Source organism: Cervus canadensis, chromosome 6 (assembly GCF_019320065.1).
Source record: "Cervus canadensis isolate Bull #8, Minnesota chromosome 6, ASM1932006v1, whole genome shotgun sequence".
Lineage (NCBI taxonomy): Eukaryota > Metazoa > Chordata > Mammalia > Artiodactyla > Cervidae > Cervus > Cervus canadensis.
The window spans coordinates 33990371-34013000 of record NC_057391.1 but is presented as its reverse complement, the minus strand read 5'-3'; the positions used below and the strand labels follow the sequence as shown (position 1 = coordinate 34013000).

General features: G+C 42.5%; 1 protein-coding gene across 1 annotated transcript in view; it reads right to left on the bottom strand.

Annotated features, from left to right (window-relative positions):
• The window catches only part of MDGA2 (MAM domain containing glycosylphosphatidylinositol anchor 2), an 858597-nt gene extending 837125 nt beyond the window's left edge, over positions 1-21472 (bottom strand). Inside the window, exon 1 of the mRNA XM_043471432.1 lies at positions 21136-21472. Coding sequence (XP_043327367.1) covers positions 21136-21415 — 280 coding nt within the window. The 5' untranslated portion in view covers positions 21416-21472. The remainder of the gene's footprint in view (positions 1-21135) is intronic.
• Between the last annotated feature and the right edge of the window lie 1158 nt (positions 21473-22630).

The following is a 22630-nucleotide window of genomic DNA, read 5'->3' as shown; positions in this document are numbered from 1 at the left end:
TGTGGTCAGGACTGACAGTAGGAGATGTCGTTACAGAATTGGATTCCCTGACAGCAGTGGGAACGATAGGATCTCTAAATAACAGAGGCCAGATCGAAGCACTTAAGCATCAGTAGCAACGATGGTACAGTTAATCATAAAAAGCAGCAGAGTGGCAGCTAGGGTGAGGGATTCTCTAAAATGTATTATCTCAGCCCTAAACCAAGCTAGCAAATCACAAACAATATCATTTATTGGGAGGAACAGATGATATTAATGCCACTCTTAAAACATGAAATGAGGCATTATGTCCTAATTTTATTCACTAGTCTGATCAACACAACAACCAAATGGACGATGGAAGATGAGAGTGTACTACCACATATTCAACCAAGTAGAAGCATCAATTGCAGTGTGTGGCCAGTTGCAGTATCTTTACTAGAGCAGATTGATATAACTTTAGGTCATGGTACTTGACAAGTGATCTAGGAAATGCATTCCTGTCCATCTCTATCAAGAAGAACCAGAAACATTTCTCACTCACATGGGGCAAACAGCAGTATGTATCTACCATCCTGACTCAAGACTATAGTAAGTTTTTCATCCTTTGGCATAATATACTTACTGGACATTATATAAAGTATTACACTGGTCCATTATATCAATAACATCCCACTAAGTGAGCCAGATAAGCAAAAATAGCAAGTATAATACTTCAAAAACTTAGTAAAACACATGTGCTCAGACAGTGGAAAATAAACACCTTAACAGTGAAAGTTTTAGGGCTCTAATATCTGAGTAATGGAAGGACAACTCTTCATAAGGAAAGGACAAACAACTGCATCTCACATTATTCATCAATAAGAAAGAAGCAAAATCCCTATTAGGCCTCTTTCCACTCAGGAGGGAACATGTCTTACTCTAGGAACACTGCTCTGATCTACTTAACCATGTATGACACAAGGATGCTGGGTAGGGATGGGCCATAGGGAAGTCAAAGGCTTTGCAGAAAGTACAGGTTTTACGGAAGAAATCCTGCTATTTCAGCAAAATGATTCCACAAAACTCCATGGTACTAGATAATTGTGGTGAGAGAAAACACCATATAGAATTTATGGCAAACCCCAGTAAGAGAATAACAACTCAGACATCTAAAGATTTTAAGAAAAACTAAACCATTTGCAGTAGAGAATTCAAAATCATTTGAAAACAGCGTATGATGTCCTGAGCCTCGTTTAGGCAGAGTGCCTGATCAGAGGCTATTAAAAGACACTGTAGCCAAAAATGTCCATTACAAGCTGGATTCTGTCAGTCAAGCCATGCAAGATCAAGCAAGCCCAGAAATAATCCATTATTAGATAAAAATGGAATATCTGGGACTGAGCACAAGTAGAGAAGGCATAAGTGAGCTACATGCAGAGGTGGTCCAGATCCCTACATCTACCTGAATAATGAACAGTGGCCCACTAATCTCAGCTCATACCTGTGACGACATGAGAAGTCCCTTCTAACCACCAAGTCCAAGAATGGGGCTTAGATGGGTTGGCTTGATGTGATGGTGTTTTTGGTTAGTCACTAAGTCATGTCCAACTCATGGACTATAGCCCTCCAGTCTCCGCTGTACATGGGATTTCCCAGGCAAGAAAACTGGAGTAGGTTTCCATCTCCTCCTTTAGGGGATCTCCCCAACACAGGGATCGAACCCAGGTCTCCTGCACTGGCAGGTGGATTCTGAGCCACCAGTGAACACTGGCTTGATACGTGATACAAACTAAAAAGGCGCTGCACCTTCCCTAAAGCCCCACTAGGCGGTGTCTTCAAAGTCAGTATGCTAAATTGCTTTAGTCCCCTGTGACTCTGTGATCCTATGGAATGTACCCCACCACGCTCCTCTGTCCATGGGATTCTCCAGGCTAGAGTGCTGGGATGGGTTGCCATTCCCTTCTCCAGGGGATCTTCCCAACCCAGGGATCGAACCCGTATCTCCTATGTTTCCTGCATTGGCAGACAGGTTCTTTACCACTAGCGCCACCCGGGAAGCCCATTCAAAGTTAGCAGTGAGAACTCTAACCATGGATACAACTTCAGGGATCACACACTGTGAGTGGAAAGAGAAGTTGCTGAGGTAAGAATATATACTTATCTACTTGTGTACTTATTGGCAGTGAATAGCTTGGCTGGTCGGTTGGCTGGAGACCTAGAGTTGGTACAAAGCAGACAGATCTTTGTTTACCATGTTACTGCCCTCAAGAGAGCATCCACCATGAGTCATGTTGCAGACTGTACTCTCTAAAGGATGCAACAATTTCTCTAGCTACACAATGTGCAATGTGAACTTCTTCCAAAGTGAACTTGGTACTATTCCCATCAACCAGGGAGATCTATAGTCCCTTCCTTTCAACTTGGGTGGACATTTGCCTCTGCTTCACACAAAAGTACATAGAATTGATGCACATAGTTTTCAAACCAAGATCTCAGAAGACCTCTTCCATTCTCTAGGGATACATGCTCTTAGAATCCAGCCACCACGCTGTGATGAAACCCAAACAATGTGAAAGCCCACATGGAGGCATTCCACCTGCCAACAAGCGGAGGTCCTAGCTCTCTGCCAGAATAAAGACACCTCCAGACGATTCCAGTCCTGAGAGGTCAAGGCACCCTCTGCCTTCAAATCTTAATAGGTAAGACTCCAGAAACTATGGGACAAGAACGAGCCATTCTGACTGCCCCTTGTATGAATGCCTAGCCCACAGAATCCATGAACATAATAAAGTGGCCGTTCTCAGTCGCTGTTTGGATAGCTTTTTACAGAGCAATAGTAATTAGAGTAAAGCAATTAACAGCCAAATAGACGGAATGACTTGATCGGTTGACATCAGTCAGCTTGCTGTCAGTCTCCTCAGTGTTGTTCGAGAGGTGCAAGAAGAAAGCAGCCACGGTGAAAAGTATGGACACTGCATAGATTGAGCAGCACAGGCTCCCATTCATCAAGCTTACCCAGCTATTGCTGCTGCTCAACGCCCATCCTACCCTGAGATACACCATTCCTCAAGGAGACCAGCCAGCTCTTCAGTGGTAATTGACTACACTGGACTCCATTCAGACATGAAAGAAGGACACATATTCTGGGTATGGGTTTATATTTACTGCCTACAGGGCCTTAGCAAGTGCCTTAACCCCAAGGGCTTACAGAGTATGTTATCTACCCGAATAGGATCCCTCATAGCCTTGCACTGAACATGGGGATCCACTGAAGAGTAAAAAAAAAAAGGTACAGCAGTGAGTATGTGATCATATAATCCACTGGTTATATCACACCATGTGCCATTCAAAAGCTGTTGATCTGACAGAATGATGAAACAGTCTTTTGAAAGAGCAGCTGACAGAGGAACTTGGGGATAATACCCTGAGTGGATCAGGCACCACACCCACAGGAGTAGTATAACCTTAAGTTAATGACCATTGTATGGAGCTGTGAACTTTTTTGTTGACTCATCACTTCATGGGAAATAGATGGGGAGACAGTGGAAACAGTGTCAGACTTTATTTTTTTGGGCTCCAAAATCACTGCAGATGGTGATTGCAGCCATGAAATTAAAAGACACTTACTCCTTGGAAGGAAAGTTATGACCAACCTAGACAGCAAATTAAAAAGCAGAGACATTACTTTGCCAACAAGGTCTGTCTGGTCAAGACTATGGTTTTTCCAGTGGTCATGTATGGATGTGAGAGTTGGACTGTGAAGAAAGCTGAGCACTGAAAAATTGATGCTTTTAACTATGGTGCTGGAGAAGACTCTTGAGAGTCCCTTGGACTGCAAGGAGATCCAACCAGTCCATCCTAAAGGAGATCAGTACTGGGTGTTCATTGGAAGGACTGATGCTGAAGCTGAAACTCCAGTACTTTGGCCACCTCATGCAAAGAGTTGACTCATTGGAAAAGACCCTGATGCTGGGAGGGATTGGAGGCAGGAGGAGAAGGGGACGACAGAGGATGAGATGGTTGGATGGCATCACCGACTCGATGGACATGGGTTTGAGTAGACTCTGGGAGTTGGTGATGGACAGGGAGGCCTGGCGTGCTGCGATTCATGGGGTCGCAAAGAGTCGGACACAACTGAGCGACTGAACTGAACTGAACTGAACTGAGACAGTAAAGAATTCACCTGCAGTGCAATGCAGAAGACCTAAGTTTGATCACTGGGTCAGGAAGATCTCCTGGAGAAGGAAATGGCTACCTACTCCAGTACTTTTGCCTGGAGAATCCCATGGACAGAGGAGCCAGGCAGGCTACAGTTCACGGGGTGGCAAAGAGTCAGACATGACTGAAGCGACTTAGCACACAAGCATGTGGAGCTGTGTCCTTAGCAAGTAGAACACACAAGTCCAAGCGTCCCATTTACCTTCACTCTCAGGAACCCACCTGGGGTATCTGTGCTTCTACTCCCCATAAGTATAGACTCTAAGTGGCTAAGATGTCCTGGCTTCCAGAGGAGTAACAAAAACCTCCACAAAAGAACAAGGATCTCAAACTCCTGTGACAGTTGCCACCTAGCCACTGTGCATTCCCGTGCAAAAGAAACGCAGGCAAGAAAAAAAGTCACCTTCCAGGCAAGGACAATTTACCCTGATTGTTAAGAGAAGGCAAGACTACTACAAATTTATGTGAGGACGGAAGAAGACATCAGGCACCCAGGTGACCCACTTAAGTATCTGTCGGTGCTCCCTCCCAATTCTGAAAGCAAATTGACAAAATCTAACAGCTGTGAAAGTGGCTTGAGAAGGACACAGTGACCAGGATCCCAAGCCCTTTGGGGTCACTTCTCTATGCTTGATATCCAGCCCATCAGAGTTGTTCACTGTGGTTAAGGGAGATCTAGAAAAGGTGGTTTAAAAAATAAGAGATAATGAACATCAGAGATCAAGGATGACGATGGTTCTGAGATCAGGGGTAACAGCGGGGCCTGAAATTCATCCCACAGGCTTTCTTCTTGTATGTATCCCTGAGAAAAGAGGCCTGCTTCCAGAGGACTGGGTACCAGATGAGATGAACTTTCATAAACAAACAAATATGAACTCCCTAAAGGGAGAGGTATAGAAGATGTGATGCACTGTCCAGAACCCTTTCTGCATGAAGACATTCATTCCCCCAGCTCCCAAGAGTGTTACCTCCTAAGCTTTCACGGTTGAGTTCCTCCCAGGGTTCACCTTCAATCCAAGGGAGCCACCTCATCCTGAGATATGGTACGTCTTCCCCAGGGGCAGTCCACACCCAGTGACTGGTTAAAAGTGGGGGGTGAGAAGGGGTTTTCTTCTCTCTGGGACATCTCTGAAGTCCACTCCAACTTCACAGTATCCCATTCACTCAGTTTAGACTCTGCTGTAACTGAGTCACAGCTCAACTTCTCTGTCTGCTGAATGCTGGCTCCCTCCGTCTCTTCCAGTGGTGATTCCAAGACAGCACTCCCCAGGAAGATCCCCTGAAGAAGGCATGGCAACCCACACCAGTATTCTTGCCTGAAGAATCCCATGGACAGAGGAGCCTGGTGCGCTACAGTCCACAGGGTCGCACAGGATCAGATATGACTATGTAACTAATACTCCCCAGGAAACCACTTGCACGTTAATCTTCCTCTCAACCCCCGACAATCAGACACCTCATCCTACCTTGATCCATTCTACCAATTCCCATGACGTGGGCCCAACTATCTCCCTGTAATAGCAATCAACTGATTCCAGCTGATTCTGCCTGTTTGGGGGCCAATATCATGATCAGACTAACTCACCTGTTGTTTCTCCACTTGCAACTTCAAATTCAATCCCCCCACACAATAATATGCTGGAAATCTGCTTTACCAGTTTTCATCTTTTGCTGTATCAAACACTTCCCATTTGTACAAATGCTGAGTTTTCATTAATAATGAGAAAACCTCTGGGGTGTCACAATAATTGTTAGGAGGATGACAGCTATGTACAATGAATGAGAAACAGTCGACAGTTAAGCCACCAGAAAAGATTCTTAAGCAATTTTAAAATAATATTTAAAAATATATAGACTTTACTTTCTGTCACAACTAAAGATATTTAAATACCATTTTCAAGTTTATAAGCTATTTCATCCTTTGTTCTAAGAATATCTATCCCAGCTTTTTTAGACGTTCAACTGAATTAATATTGTTAATGTATATAATGTTCAACTAAATGATAAACCATAACATACAGATGCACACAGAGGCTCCTCTGTCCATGTAATTCCCCAGGCAAGAATACTGGAGTGGGTAGCCTTTCCCTTCTCCAGGGGATCTTCTCAACCCAGGGATCAAACTCAGGTCTCCAGCATTGCAGGCAGATTCTTTACCAGCTGAGCCACCAGAAAAGCCCTTAATATATATAATATTCAATTAAATTATAAACTACAACATACAGATGAACTTAAATCTTTGGGTATATAATTTTGTACCAAATCATTAAGACACTGTGCATCTTCATCCAAAACAGACCATTGCCTCTAAGGGATCATAAACTAGAAAAATTAGAAGAAAAGAAAGATGCAAAAACAGGGGGCACTATTTTTTGTAAGTATTCTGAAATGCATCATTAAATATGTGAAGCAGTAAAAACATACAATCTATGATTAAGCTCTTTTGAACACTTGATTCAATTCATCTTTTACTTTATTCCTTTACAAAAGTTTGTGATTTAATTTGAGATTTTTAAATTTCAAAATACATGATGGCACACTCCATTTAACAACATTATCACAATTTCCAGTGTGCAGAAAGTCACAGACCACTAGTTTCAAGTATCTGGCTCAAGTATGAAGAAGCCCTATTCAGAGAAAAATTCACAAAATCGATGTTTCTCCATATTCTTCAAATAAAGAGGTCTGACTTTAAAACATGACAATCATAACACAGTTAAACTAAAAATTAATGAATTTCCAATTGTGAACTATGAGTGCATAATGAATTTCAGGGCACTTCTCTGGCAACCGGACCAAATTAAGAGTTAAAGTTCTAAAGCCTCAACTGCCTCTGAAAATTTGGGGGGTGGTGATCAGTTAAAGAAAACATCAGCTGTTTAGAAATGCATGGCACTACAGCTGAATATAATACCTTTCCTGTTCTCCCTTAAAATGGTTTCCTATCGAAGCAGTTTCTGTATCAATCACACAATAGCCAGAATGGTACAGGGTTATACTATATGACACAATAACCACATTCAAAAAGCATAGAAAAAAAAAATCACTTCTATAGTAGCAAATGCTGTAGCTAAAAAGTCTAAAACAAATCACTAAACTGCACTAATTTGTAAGCTTTGAGGCTTAAGGAACTCCCTGGCAGCTAAGAGAAGGGCAGAGCTTGCAATCAACTGTCCTCTGAAGCACAACAAGATTTTCAAGAAAAGAAACCCGTTGATATAGTCTCCTCAATTAACTCTGTAAAAAAATGCCCAAGCAATACCCGGAGGGAACTCAAGGCAAAAATCAGGCCAAATACCACATTTAACTATCAATCTTACCAAGGCCAGTGACTGTTAATCAGCCTGGGGGGAAATAAAGTACTACACTTGACAATGGTGGGTTTTTTATAAGCATAACGCTTCCTATTTTACATGGAGGAAGAGAACTACTTCTGCAGAATATCTAGAAGAGCCATGTCTTCATTTTTACAGGTCACTAATTATGAATGTGCTTAAAATATCCTACCAGTCCAAAAATAAATTATAGCAGAGAGAGACCTCAGTATGGGCATTTCGATTCTAAAAAAAATGAAATTATAAATCATATCTTCCTTTTCCAAGTAAGAAAATTGTGATGTGAAGTGCTGACATGAGCTACCTATACATATATTTCTTGGCCAAAAAGCTAGAATTTATACCCAATCTGCATTTCAAATATAGAGTACTTGAAATGTCTCATAAATGGCACAAGATGATTCAGGTAACTTGTATGACTCTGTCATTAGCAGGTCTACACACACATATGTGAATATAATTTAATAATACATATAAGGATATATACAAATATTTATTTTTATATCCACTTCATATTTGATTTCAAATTCAGCCACTAGTAACTATATGGTAGTTAGGTAAACTTTATGAGTTTCAGATTTCTCATCTACCTCATTCAAAGATTATATAGTATGGCATAATGTATATAAAACTCCTAGAAGGTATGGCATACAGGAGGCACTTGTAAAATGGCAGTTATTCTATGAAAAAATTATGATATCCTATGTTTGGTTATTTTTCAATGATAGATGGAAAAAGAAGATAGATAACCCAAGTAAATTAAACTTGATTTAAAAATATATTTTAGAATCCACATTTGAAGACAGATGTGCCCGTTGCTCTAAAATCCCATTTTGGAAAAGAGGAAAGATCAGTATAAAGACCTGGCTACCAGAGCAGGAAGGACGGTCTTCTGAGTATGCAAGTGACTGGACTTCAAGTTTATACATCACTGTACCGCCGGTAAAATAAACTTCATATGTATTGCTCTTATGCAGCTAAGAAACACTTCTCTTCTGTCAATTGCAAAAATACAGAAGGAAACAAAGTAATGGGAGTTTCTGAAAGTAATGTGGCAAATTGGAAGTAGCACAAACATGAATTATCACAAAAGATATTTAAAAACAAAACAAATGTTAGAAGAGATACTGCACTCAACACTAAAGCAGATACTGCACTCAACACTAAAGCAGAGTCAGCTTTGTAAGGGAAGCAAGAAAGCCATCCAGTCCCTCAGTTCAGTTCAGTCGCTCAGTCGTGTCCAACTCTTTGTGACCCCTCAGCCTAAAGTTCAGTCACTGCTCCATAAGACACGCTCAGAAAACAGAGACACATACACACCCACTGTCACATAGACAGTTAAAATATATGAGTATATAGTCTACAGGATATACATATACACTCTATACACAAGTATAGGTGTAGTTTGTGTGTAGATAGAAAGATGGATATCTTCTTTACACTTTCTCTGAAGCTGGAGAGGTGCTTAAATGTAAAGGTTTCAAAGTATTTACTTCTTTGCATAAAAGCTTAGAGAGTTAAGGCATTAACCAGTGAGTTTTCAATAATGACAGAAAATTTAAAACTAAATGCTTTTTGAAATATCAAGCAAAATCACATCATTATAATTGAGTTCAACAGTAAATCATGAAATCACAGGGAGCAGGAAGAAGGCCACTTTGAATCCCAGCTGCTGTGACTGGAGGGATGTTTGTTGGTGCGACACAGGAAATCATCAGAGGATAAATAGCCTCTGAGTGAAAAGCCTGCAGCCCACTGGGAGTTATTCTTGTCTTGGGTAAAAAGGGGTAAGTTTCTAAATCCCAAACTTAACAGTGATGCTGTCATTATATCGTTCATAATATGGCAGGGACAGTCAAAATGGAAGAGGGCTGTGCCTCCTGAGGAAATTATAGACTAAGAACGAAATCAGCCCTAAATTGAGGTTTGATTAATTATGGACTAAAACAGAGAACTTTAATATTAATATAGCAACTCTGAACAAAAAAAAGGGTACAGGTAGTATAGTCCAGTGTGAAACACGAACCAAAAAAAATATAAGTGAATAAAAGAATAAGAGAAGAATCACAGCAATGGTGCAGAATAAGCCATGAAAAAGAAGAAACAAGTTCAGAACCAGGATAAAAACCATAATTATACAACTTCTTGATAATAACTTCACTAATTCTGATATATACCAAGATAAGACTGACAACTCCAGAACTACACCTCTACTAAACCTGTGCATGTCACAGAGTCTACTTGTGTGCATACGCTTAAGTGACATGCCTAGCAAAGCTAGTATTGTTCATTCTATATAATGGGCAAAATTACTTTCAACTAATAATTTTGTTGGCTGTTCAAAGTCTTAAGTAAAGATGACCTTTTGGTTTGGTTACAGTACCTTACAAACATTCCCAACCATTATAGAGCTAATAATCTGACACTTAGAAAACTAGTCTGAAGAATTTCTCCAATGTACTTGATTATATGAATGGGTATTATCGAGTTGAATTATCTTTCACCCTTGAAAAATAGAAAATAGTGTTTACCAAGGACAATTTAAATCCACTGTATGCAAAAATGCATTTTTTTAATGGTATAAGGTCCCAGACTTATCATTTAATTCTACAGATACTTTTTTTTTTTTTTAATGCCTACGTGACTAGATGGGAAACAGCAATTTTAGTCACACACTTTTGAGTCAGTTCAGTTGCTCAGTCATGTTCAACTCTTTGCAACCCCATGGACTGCAGCACGCCAGGAAGGCCTGGTTGTTGGTCCCTCACCAGCTCCCAGAGCCTACTCAAACTCATGTTATGGAGTCAGTGATGCCACCCAACCATCTCATCCTCTGTCGTCCCCTTCTCCTCCCACCTTCAATCATTCCCAGCATCAGGGGCTTTTCAAATGAGTTAGTTCTTCGCCTCAGGTGTCTAAAGTATTGGAGTTTCAGCTTCAGCATCAGTCTTTCCAATGAATATTCAGGACTGATTTCCTTTAGGATGAATTGGTTGGCTCTCCTTGCAGTCCAAGAGACTCTCAAGAGTCTTCTCCAATACCACAGTTTTGCATCAATTCTTAAGCCCTCAGCTTTCTTTATAGTCCAACTTTCACCTCCATACATGACTATAGGAAAAACCAAAGCTTTGACTACATGGACCTTTGTTGGCAAAGTAATGTCTCTGCTTTTTAATACGCTGTCTACATTGGTCCTAAGTTTTCTTCCAAGGAGCAAGGATCTTTTTATTTCATGACTGCAGTCACCATCTGCAGTGATTTTGGAGCCCAAGGAAATAAAATCTGTCACTGCTTCCATTGTTTCCCCATCTATTTGCCATGAAGTGATGGGACTGGATGCCATGATCTTAGTTTTCTGAATGTTGAGTTTTAAGCCAACATTTTCACTCTCCCCTTTCACCTTCATCAAGAGGCTCTTTAGTTCTTCTTCGCTTTTTGCCATAAGGGTGTCATCGGCATATCTGAGGTTATTAGTATTTCTCCCAGCAATCTTGATTCCAGCCTGTGCTTCATCCAGTTCAGCAGTTTTTTGATGTACTCTGCATATAAGTTAATTAAGCAGGGTGACAATATATAGCCTTGACATACTCCTTTCCCAATTTGAAACCAGTCTGTTTTTCCATGTCCAGTTCTAACTGTTGCTTCTTGACCTGCATACAGGTTTCTCAGGAGGCAGGTCAGGTGGTCTGGTATCACCATCTCTTGAAGAATTTTCCACAGTTTATTGTGATCCACATAGTCAAAGGCTTTGGAATAGTCAATAAAGCAGAAGTAGATATTTTTCTGGAACTCTCTGGCTTTTCTGATGATCCAACAGACGTTGGCAATCTGTTCTCTGGTTCTTCTGCATTTTCTAAATCCAGCTTGAACATCTGGAGGTTCACGGTTCACATACTGTTGAAGCCTGGCTTGGAGAATTTTGTGCATTACTTTGCTAGCCTGTGAGATGAGTGCAATTGTGCAAATACACAATAAATCTGTGACAGCTTCATTTAATGATTTATTCTCACTTTATCTGGTTTTATTTTTAAATTATCAATTACTTGTGTTCTTAGAAATAGACCCCTATTTTCCCCATTTGGATGTATCATTTTTATAGTGCTATTTTTCATTTAGTCTCAAAATGGCACGATATTGAGACTATTCTTACTCCTTGATACAAAAGGGATATTTACACACATATTTGAACACATATAAATATACTCTTTATGATAAGGTCAGGGTGACATTAATAGTCTCTGGAGCTCATAAATGAGGCGGGATATACCAGCTTCCCACCCCAACTCCCAACCCCACAATTAAGAAGCAAAAGGACAAACTCCAGGGTTATGTGAATTCAGAGGAGAATAGCCCAAGGAGCAACACCAGACACAGAGGTATACAAGATAGAGGATCAAATGGCATTCTTGTGCACATATGAATATCACATACACGATGTGAAATATACCACGTGAGTTATTTTCTGTTTGACAAATGAGAATTATTTTTTCCAGATTATAATTGCTTGCTGTTACTCCCTGCCCCCTTACTGTATTCTGAGAACCAAATGGCACTCCTCCTAGAGTCCAACTGTTGCACCCCTGAGTGTGCCTTTCTAAGAAGACAGAAGACAGTTGCTCTGTACGCTCCCTCTCCTCCAGATATAAAATGCAACCATACTTTATTTTTGCTGTTATTTACATTTTCCTTAGGTAACAGTCCACTTTCCTAAAAGTTTATTAGATATAGAAACTGAGGGGTAGAAAGATTAAGAAAAATTGTTTTTTGCCTGTGCTCATGAAGTAGAGCAGCTGGTGAATGAAAAGAAAGCCCAAGTTCACCAAGAGTTTTCAACTACATCATCCTTCTCTGAATGAGGATGTTTAAAAATAATAATAAAAGCACACATCTTTTTTTTCTTAAGGGCAATGAATTCATTTCAGTTGCTGTACATTTGTAAAGAACATGATGTTTTAAGTCATTCTGGACTCACAGTTCACTGCTTCTAAGTAGTAGACAGTCTAAAAAAGCTTTGATAAGTCTTTGACTTTAACTCCAAAAGGATCCCCTACGTAAGTTCAAAGCTTCCCAAGACTACCTCAAATTGGGGAGGGCTCAGTATCCTACCGGAACTTACGAGATAACTGTCTTATCTTCTGATGAGCAGGTTAGGTGGCTTCACATTGAACAGACACAAACCTAGGAAGCTGGTGGACATAAATACCTGAGCAAGTTTCAGGGTATTATCCAGTAAAATTTATTTCACAGATTTACAAGCTTTGGGAAGGGAGAGTTACCAAAGGTTAAAGGATGAACACATTTTTCTAGTTGGAGCAAACTTTGGAGAAATTGCTTAGGCTTAATACTAGACAAGTGCTGTAAAAGACTCTTGAGAGTCCCCTGGACTGCAAGGAGATTAATCCAGTCCATCCTAAAGGAAATCAACCACGAATATTCACTGGAAGGACTGATGCTGAAGCTGAAGCTCCAATACTTCGGCCACCTGATGCAAAGAGCCGACTCATTGGAATAGACCTGACCCATTGGAAAAAACCCTGAAGGTGGGAAAGATTGAAGGCAAAAGGAGAAGGCGGTAGAGGATGAGATGGTTAGGTAGCATCACCAATGCAATAGACGTGAACTTGAGGAAACTCCGAGAGACAGTGGAAGACAGAGAAGCCTGGCATGCCACGAGGGAAGCCCCACATACAGTCTATGTGGTCGCAAAGAGTTGGAAACGATTTAACGACTGAGCAACAACAACAAATTGCAGGGTTATTTTTCTTTCTGCCCCCTGTTCCTGCCGCTGGAATCCATGCTGTAGCATTGCCAGTTCCTTCCTTCTTACCTATACTCACCAACCTACTTGAAAGAATCAAATCAGGATGTAACAGCTTTTTCAAGTTTCCTCCAACCATGGCAGCTATCAATGCTTTCTCCTGTCTTGGCACAAATGTTTGTATATTTCTCAGAGTCTAGATTGTTTTTCCACTTGGCTTTATCTCCTCAATTAACTTCCAAACTCTGAGTTCATGGGGGCCTCCAACTCTTCAGTAATAAGTGGACCTGAGGTGAGGCCCGGATTCAATTCACAGCTCTGCAGAAATAACAGAGAGAATGCCCCAATGTTTAATCTGTGTCTATCTATCCTTATGTACAATCAATTAGCAGGTAGGATAATCTGGTCCACTGAGACTATAGGCCCCATTTAAGAATTCTTCGTTTTTCCCATTCAGGAGAACAGAAAAATCTCCCTGAAGATCCCTTTATGTCAAATGGTGGCCATTTTTTTCTTCCTCTGTTTGACATGCATGAACAAAGTTCTATTTAGTTAAAAATATATATTTTTTGCTGTCTTGCTGTCACTTAAAGGGCAATGCTGTTTTCAGGCCAGCATTTTATTTCCTACTCACCCCTTTGAGATTTCAATGCCCTTTTTGCTGTCCTTTAGGACTATGGGAGGCCTAGCTATGAACCAACCCTTCCTCTCTCACATATATATATGTATTTCCCTTTCCACAGAGTCACTCCATTATTTTTTATCCCTCCCACTCTCATCACAACAAAACAGGACAAGAAATATGCTGCTTGCAGATATGGTAGCATGTCACATATCTGACCTCATCTGCCAACCACATCATGGTCCTTGGTACAGTTTTGTCAGGGAACAGTAAGAAACTGATGTCTCCTATTCTTATGCAAAGTCATAGAGGTAGCTTACTAAAACATAGAAAGAATAAGTTACATCATAATTTCTAATACCTTTACTCCTACCATAACATGTCTTTAACTGATAAATTTATGGTAAATGTGTAATAGCCAAAGGAAAAAAATGTTCCTAATATTTGAAATCCTTTTCTATGATGGTGAACTCCTGGGGAATGTATGATCTGGATTATGAAATGGAAATCACCTTTCTTCCTGAATTCAATCAATTACATCAACAGGAAAGGAAATAAAGTGTTTTAAAACAAAGATTAGAAATGGTATCTTGGAAATAGTATCTTGGCATAGTATCTTGGAAAGGTAGTAAGAAACCAATATAAAAAAGCTTAACTAGGTGGTATAGTTAAGAACAAAACTGGAATTGTACTGGCATAAAATGGGAAATAACTAAGTGCATACCCCAATAAAGAAGATGAGGAATTTTAGCAAGATGGCAAAAAGGATCATTCCAGCGAGTAAGTCTGGACTGCGGAAAAAGAGTTGTAAAATTTCTTTCTGTAAAGAAAAGTCACAAAGAACATAGGACCACTGTCTGACTAGCATAATACAAAGCTATTGTGTCATAAATTAGTGAGATGATTTAATGCCATCATAAAGTCTCTTCTTACTTGCAACTTTATGATTTTACAGAACCAAAAGTTTATTAATTGGATTTGAAAATAAAAGTAGGATACAGTGCTCTATGAATGAAATCATTTATTCAGTCTGCTCTAAGTAATATATTTACATTGACAGTCATTGAAGCAAAGAAATGAAATTTCATTTTGAGGGACTATTCAGTTAATGGCAATTACAGTGAAGCTAAAAACGTTCACCCTATTCATACTTGAAATGCATTCAGTATAATACTTTGCTTGTCCTACTAAAAAGCCAAAAGGGAAAGTAAGATCTTCCCCAATTCAACGGGGAGCTGATAGCACATTCCTTAGTTCACTGCAGTTGCCAAGAGCTCAGTTCCAGGACTAGGAGGGTATAACTGGCTCTTTGCCTTAGATTTTGTTGATTGCAAGCTTTGAGCCTAACTCTTCCAAGACTCTTCCCAAAGCATGAGAACCAAGCCCGAGAACATGAATGATGAATTATCTTTATAGTTGGAAAGCAATCCAAGACCACGGTTCCTAACACTATCTTAAGACATAAACTGAACCCATAGGCTAATGCAATTAGCTGCATCCCCACGAGTCTTACCCCAGTTACATTATAACAGTACATTTTAAGAATACAGAGCACATTTTTTCCTGAAGAATTTTCCTGAATAATTTTTACTTATACCTCGTTTCTCAAAATAAGTTCAAGGTAGTTTGCCTTACAAAACAAAACAAAAAGAATTTTGCAATATCAGTAAAAAGAGTTGGTACCAGAGGCAATAAAATTAAGCAAAGATGATGAAAAAAAATGCATTCCTTGAATTTCTTTTATGACATCTATTCACCAGAATTGCTTCACCCCTAAACTTTTAACCTCTAATTCCTGTCAGGACCCTGGCATCCTCACTGATTTGTTCACTAGAAAATGATTTCTTAGGCTTGATGTACAATCTGGTCAATCTAAAATACTTAATAAATCACTTAGAGGCTTCCCAGGGACAAACAGGACATGAGTAATTAATACTGTATAAAATAATCTGCTCATCTGGCATGTGAATTTTCAGTAACATAACCAGTAAGGACAACTTTGAATGAACAAAAATCATCTCAAGATACAAAGGACAGCCTACTTTTTCTTATGATGGTGACCAAGGTGGTGATGATTAAGGATGTGCTCTGTGTGTGTGTGTGTGTGTGTGTGTGTGTGTGTGTATTATCAGGTGCACATAGGGATAGTGGAGTGAGAAGTGGGAAGAAAAAAGGTTAAAGCTAACTGTATATGAAAGAGCTTCAGATTTACTTTTTTAAACAACATTCAGTAAAGTCATCCTCCCTCCTCCCATAGAGGATGTAGTTATTAGTCACTTAGCTAGGAATAGCTAATATGTGTTCGCTCAAAAAGCAGTACCTGATCACAAGCCTTCTCCAAACTCAAACGGGATAAAAATCACAATTCATTGTACCTTGGGATAATCTTGCCATGAGAATGGCAATATTCTGGGACCAGATGTAATGGTCAACTGACCTTCCAGAGCACTTTTACCCCTTTGGGTCAATCTGTACATTTAGACTCAACCCACTGACAGTCTGAAATATCTTCCAGATCCTTCTTATCTACCTTATCCTTTGGTTCTCAATTCCATCAATCTTTTCTGTCAGTTACTGCCTGAGGTGTCATTCTTAAAATTTGTGAGATTAATTGATATTACTTGAATTGAAAGCATATAGCTTGCTAATTTGTCATACATGTGTTGATAAATTTATTCTATTTACTGTTTCTAGCACATCCTGCAAGCTATTTACGGGCAGTACATTAACTATATTAAGACACCAAGTCATCAGTTGATTTGTCTCTCCTTAAAAACTATTCAAAGACATCTACTTGGTTTTTCAATTGCAGTGGGGATTTGTTCTGCACTAATGTAGTTATAAGGCTTCTCTGGTGGTTTCCCTTTCAGAGGGTAAAGTGTCTGCCTGCAATGTGGAGACCTGGGTTCGATCCCTGGGTCGGGAAGATCCCCTGGAAAAGGAAATGGCAATCCACTCTGGTACTCTTGCCTGGAAAATCCCATGGAAGGAGAAGCCTGGTAGGCTACAGTCCATAGGATCACAAAGAGTCGGACATGACTGAGCAACTTCACTTCACTGGTGGCTAAGTAAAGAATCTGTGGAGATGTGGGCTTGATCTTTGGGTCAGCAAGATCCCCTGAAGAAGGAAATGGCAACCCACTCCAGTATTCTTGCCTGTGAAATCCCATGTACAGAGGAGCCTGGTGGGCAACAGTCAGACATGACTGAGTGCTACTAAACAACAACAATGATTATAACAGCAATTATCATCTTTTACTAATCTCCTTGGAAATTATGAGTATAATAGGTCAGAGGTAAAAAATACAGTAGTTTTTTTTTCCTTTTTAAAGAAGACAATTGTGAAGTTTACAAGAGATATGACTCTCAAAATTATGTAATTATCAACAGGTTCCTTAAAAATCAAGTTAAACATTCACAGAATAATTTACAAAGAAAGCTTTAAAAACTAGGAAAATACTTTGGATCACTCTGCTCTAAGTTTTGCACTAGTATACACTTAACTGGGGTTTACATTTTGACCCTGAATGGTATATTTACTAGTTTTCCTAAACTTAATGCAATGGATTTAGTGCAACAAAATTCACAATGTCAAAAATGGGTACCAGTTCACAGTTCTTTAACGACTTTTTAGTTTCAGTGATGTTTAGTATAGTAAAAAGAAAATTAAAATAAAACTTTATGATTCCAAGATTATTTTACTAAAAAGGTTGACTCCAAATAACATTTTTAAATTCAAGATGGGACAATATATAATTAAGAAAACTGATTCTGAAGACTACACAAATATAGATATATACAGGGAAAAATATCATTTCAAAAATTGCTTTTTAATAACATCAGAATCATTGGTGAATGGTAGACAGGCAGATATAAATCAAAGGATAATCTTCCTTACCCATTTGCCACATATCCACAAATCTCAGCTACTATGAAGTAAGTCTGCTAAGCAATATTCCCAGATAAATGACAGTAAGTTCCTAGTTTCATAGCAGAAACTTTTATACTTAAGTAGTTCACAAAGGACCAAGCAGATCAAGCACAAGGGGAAGACAATTAGAGTTAACTCGAGACAATATAAACTATGCATTAAAGCAAATATTCCCAATTACTGTAAAAAATCTGAATTTCAAGCTCAGAATTTTCCAGGAGAGCAGTACAAGAGTGAGGGACTGACCAGCTATTTCAAAGAAGAAAAGTCACAGTGATATATTTCTAAATCTTGTAATTAATTTTAGACCACAATGAAATGATTTTGCCTAAACTACCTATAAAATAATTTTATTTCCTCTTGATCCTGGCTACTAGAAGACAAAATTAAGAAGTAATCCTTTGTGTGTACCATGGATGGTTTTAGATCTGCAAATACAGGCAAATAAAGGGATGCAAGGGCATAGACTTTTATGCTAGCAAAGTTCCTACCTAGTCTTTGATGTGTCTGTTTATAATTGCCCTGCTTTTTTAAATTAAATTATTTTCAAGACTCCTTATGTAAAATGTTCAAAACACACTTTTTATAATCTTACACTAACTCTTATTATCTATGTCTTTTTTACAGCTGATCAACGTTTTACGCTTAAATAAAAATAAAATCTTCTCTTCTCCATAAATGCTTTGACAAATGAAAATAAAGCTACTTCAGGTTAAGAAAGGTCATGGTTTACAAAGTCAAAGCAATGGAATTTGCAGTTTTATCAGTGGTTCTCAGACTTTAGCTTACATCATAATCATCACCTGAGGTGAAAAACCCAGAATGTGGGTCCCATACTCAATTTCTGATTTAGAAAGCCTGGGAGGGGTCTGAGAATTTACATTCCTAACAAGTTCCCAGAGGACACTGATGCTGAAGGTTAGGAGTACCCACTTTGAGAATCTAACTTCTGTGATATAAAAGACAGATTTGAAAAATAATAGATAAATATAGTTTTCACCCATCTAATAGCTATGACATTTATAAGGACTAGAGATGCTGCCTAATTTTCACACAAAGCCAATTCTATTCCTAGCTAAGTGACTAATAACCACATCAATATTTAAAAAAAAAAAAAAAAAAGACCACCACCTTCATTACTAGGATCAGCTCAATAGCAGGAATGCTTCCTCCCTTAATGTCAATCAACTTGAGCACAGGATCATTTTGATGCAATTGTTCTACTTTTGTTTCCACTCCTAGATCTTACGCTTTTCCACTACCCAATATGAAACTTGCCAGGGCAAATAATCTAAATGACAAAAAGTGACAGAAAAATGGAACACTGCCTTTCTAATCCAGACAGTTCCAAAACATCCCTTACCCACCCAATTGTCTCACTTCTCCTTATCTCTCTCTCTCACACACACACACATATTAAAAAAAAAAAAAAACCCTCTGTTTATTTGGGTTAATATGAACCAATGGGAGAGAAATAAAGACTTGGATAAACAGAATTCAGACTCTCTCAGACTAGGGAACAGCTTCCTGAGAAGGTTCTATCGTTTATCTGCAACATTGGTCTGCCCTTTGAATACCAGCCACTCTCAGATGCCACACATCAGTGTCCAGCAAAAGTCAAAAGAGCTCTAAATGAATTCCTGCTGCTCAAAGGCCCACCTCCTGCCATCAGCCAAACGGGTAAGACCTTCGGAGAGTCTAGGCGTTTCCCTCCTACATGCACCACCACCACCACCAAGAAAGCTCTCAATTTCATTCTGGAAAGAGGGAGTGCGGAGAGAGGAGATACTCGGATGCTTCGAGGTGGGAGAGTGAGGATCTCTTGACCAGAGCCAAGGAGGGAGGCAGGAAGACAGGCAAGGGGAGTGGCCGCTGAAGCCCAGCACAGACCAGTGCTCGCCGCTCCAGACCCTCTTCCTCCACCCCCAGCACGGCTCAGCCCTGGACTAGACACCGCGGAGAGAGTCAATGCTCGGTCGGATTTCGTGCCTCGGTTCGCAAACAGCTGCCCACCGCGCACTCTGGCTCCCAGAGTTCGAGGACTCAAGGTCCCCTGGCATCTGCGCCCACTCCGAAGTCACTTCTACGGTCCGCGCTTCCACGGGCACTCATGCCCTTTCCCCCCCGGGCAGCCTCTGCGGTGCTGGGGCCTCTCCCCCAGGGAAATGGAAATCACAAGCCAGGGGTCGAGGTTGCGGGGCGGGCGGGGAGGGGGGGGGCGGTGGAGTGTGTTGATGTGCAAATTTCATTTTTTCTATGTCGGCCATAGCCTAGATGCCTTGGATGAGTCTTGGCCTGCTGTCCCCTCAAGGGCTGTTCTTCTAACCTTCCCACCATACCTCGAGAATACAAAAGTTATTTTTCCTTTCTGTCACCGTCTGCTTGTCCCGGGTGAAGACGTACGTTTCAGTTCAGCCAGAGCCTGAGGGTGTGTGTGTGTATTTTTCAGTCCCGAAAGCCAAGGGTGCCAACTGCTGACAGGCAAAGGAACCTGGATTTGCTCTTGAGGACTTAAAAACATCCGAGTTAACAAGCTTGCCCTTCTCTCGATCCTAACCCGTCCAGCCCTGGGTTTTCCAAAGAACTGAGATTGTGTTCTAGTTGCAATGAGCTCGCGTCCTGCCCCAGAGCCGAGACGCGCGGACTTGGCTGTCCGTTCATTCATGCATTTGCTCATCCATTCACATAAACATGTTCCTTAATTGCGTCTGGCACCGAGAATCTTGCCTGCTATTTTCCCCTCCCAAGTCAGTGCTCATGGCAACGGCTGGTGCAGAATGTAACTCGACTGTCAACCCACTTCCTGAGCCGGAAAATCAAGTCAAGGAGGCATTCCACTCCCCCCTCTCCCCCCAAAGAAGGAAAAGGTGGGAAGAAGAAAGCTGGGGGAGGGGGCTGGAGGGCAGAGAGCAATGGGAAGCTCACTAGGGTCACATTCGAAGCTTCCCTTCGGAGGAAACGGCGACACCGACGCCAAAGCCTCCAAGGAGCCCAATCACCCTTAAACCCAAGACTGCTAGAGCTCCGGTCCCCAGAGGGGATAAATCAAGTGCAAAGTCACTCATTCGCACGAGTGCGGGGCTGCCGGCCCGACCCAACTCGGAACCCGAACCGAGGCGCTGGGAGAGCGGCTCGCAGCCCAATCCGCAGCGCGCTCGCTGCCTCCTTATCGCTCCCAATAACGTGATGAAGTGTAAATCAAAAGCCACGCCGGGAGGGGCCCCGGAACGGCGCGAGTCGTGCATTTTCGCTCAGCAGCCTATCTTACCTAAGAATCACAAGGTCACGATAGCGTCGCGATTCCACTCACCGTACACTCCTTGGCCAGAGATCCCCTCCAGGAGGACTGTCAGCAGCCACACGAGACCGTACACTAAATCCATCTTCACGTGAACATGAACATATCCAGCCCGGGGGGGAAGCAGCGGGACCTTCTGGAGGCCGGCGGCTAGCCGGGCGCGCTCCGCACGCTCCTCAGCGGAGACGAGGTGCACGGGAATCGCTCGCGGAAGGGAGAAGCGCCGTACGTCCGTCCTTTCCCGGCGGCGGCCGAGAGCGCAGCGCAGGAGCCCCGCACACCCCACACTCATGCACACACACACACACACACTCACACAACACAATACCCTGACACAGACTTCCACGCACGCCGCACTCACACCGGGCGCCTGGGAAAATCGCAGGCGCCGGGGAGGAGCAGGGGGCGTGCTGGGAAGCGCAGCCGCGAGGAGAAGGGTTCTTCAGGGGAGCCGGCTCGAGTCTCCGCAGCGGCGGCGGCGCGCTGGGCCAGCGGCGGGTGCGGGCGAGGGGCCGGGTGTGCCGAGCGGTGCGAGCCTGGCGCGGGCAGCCAGGGAGCAGGAAGTGGCCTCTGACTCGGGGCACCGAGCAGGGGCTTCCTCGCTTGGGTTCGCCCTTACAAAGTAACTCGCGAAGGTCCCCGGAGGAGCGTCAAGCGGCGGCAGCGGCCCGCCGGTCCGCAGTCCGGAGCCCCCAGCCCTGCTGTCTTGCCTTCCCCCATTCCATCAGTTGCCATTGCAACGCCAATCCTGTTACACGATACAGGCTCGCATCGCCGAGCAGGGAGAGGAGGAAGAGAAGGAGGAGGAAGAGGAGGAGTGGGGCTAGGGGTACGGGGGTGGGGAGAAAGGGAAGGGAGGAGGGGGAAGGAGGAGAGGGACCGGCAGGGCTCAGAGTGTGCGTCTGGAGCTCTCTCGGGCACCAGCCTCAGCTGCCGCCACTGCCACCACCGCCACTGTTCTCCAAAATAGCCTTGAGCGCCCCGCCAGCGAAGAGGGGTCTCAGGCCCGCCGCACCAATTCCGGGAGCCGAAAGCAGAGTCCAGGCACCGCCACTTGCAAGAGAGAGAGAAAGCCAAGCAGAGATCGGATCGCACACACGTCTACGCGTGCCCACCGGCACCGCGCGCGTCCTCTTCGCTTCCGCGCTGCCCCCGCCAGGTGGAGGGATGGGGGCGGTCGGGACAGGCGGGAGTTTAGAGGAGGGAGCCGCAGAAGGGGTTCCCCGCCTGGGCTAACGTGGTGCTGGCATCCGGAGGTGAACGCGGGAGCAGCTGCCTGAGGAGGACCCCGGCTGCGTGGCCGCCGCTCGGGCCCCAGCTGCGGCGGAGGTGCCCGGGCTGGGCGGCGGGGCGCCGAGGGCTGCGCCGAGGGCTCGACGCCGGCCGGAATCCCTGGGTGTGCGCGGGGGTGCGCGCCGCGGAGGCGGAAAGGAGACGGAGGAGGAGGGCGAAGCCGAGAGCTGGCTGCCGAGCTGCCGGGCTGCCGGAGAGGAGGGCTGTGTGTGGT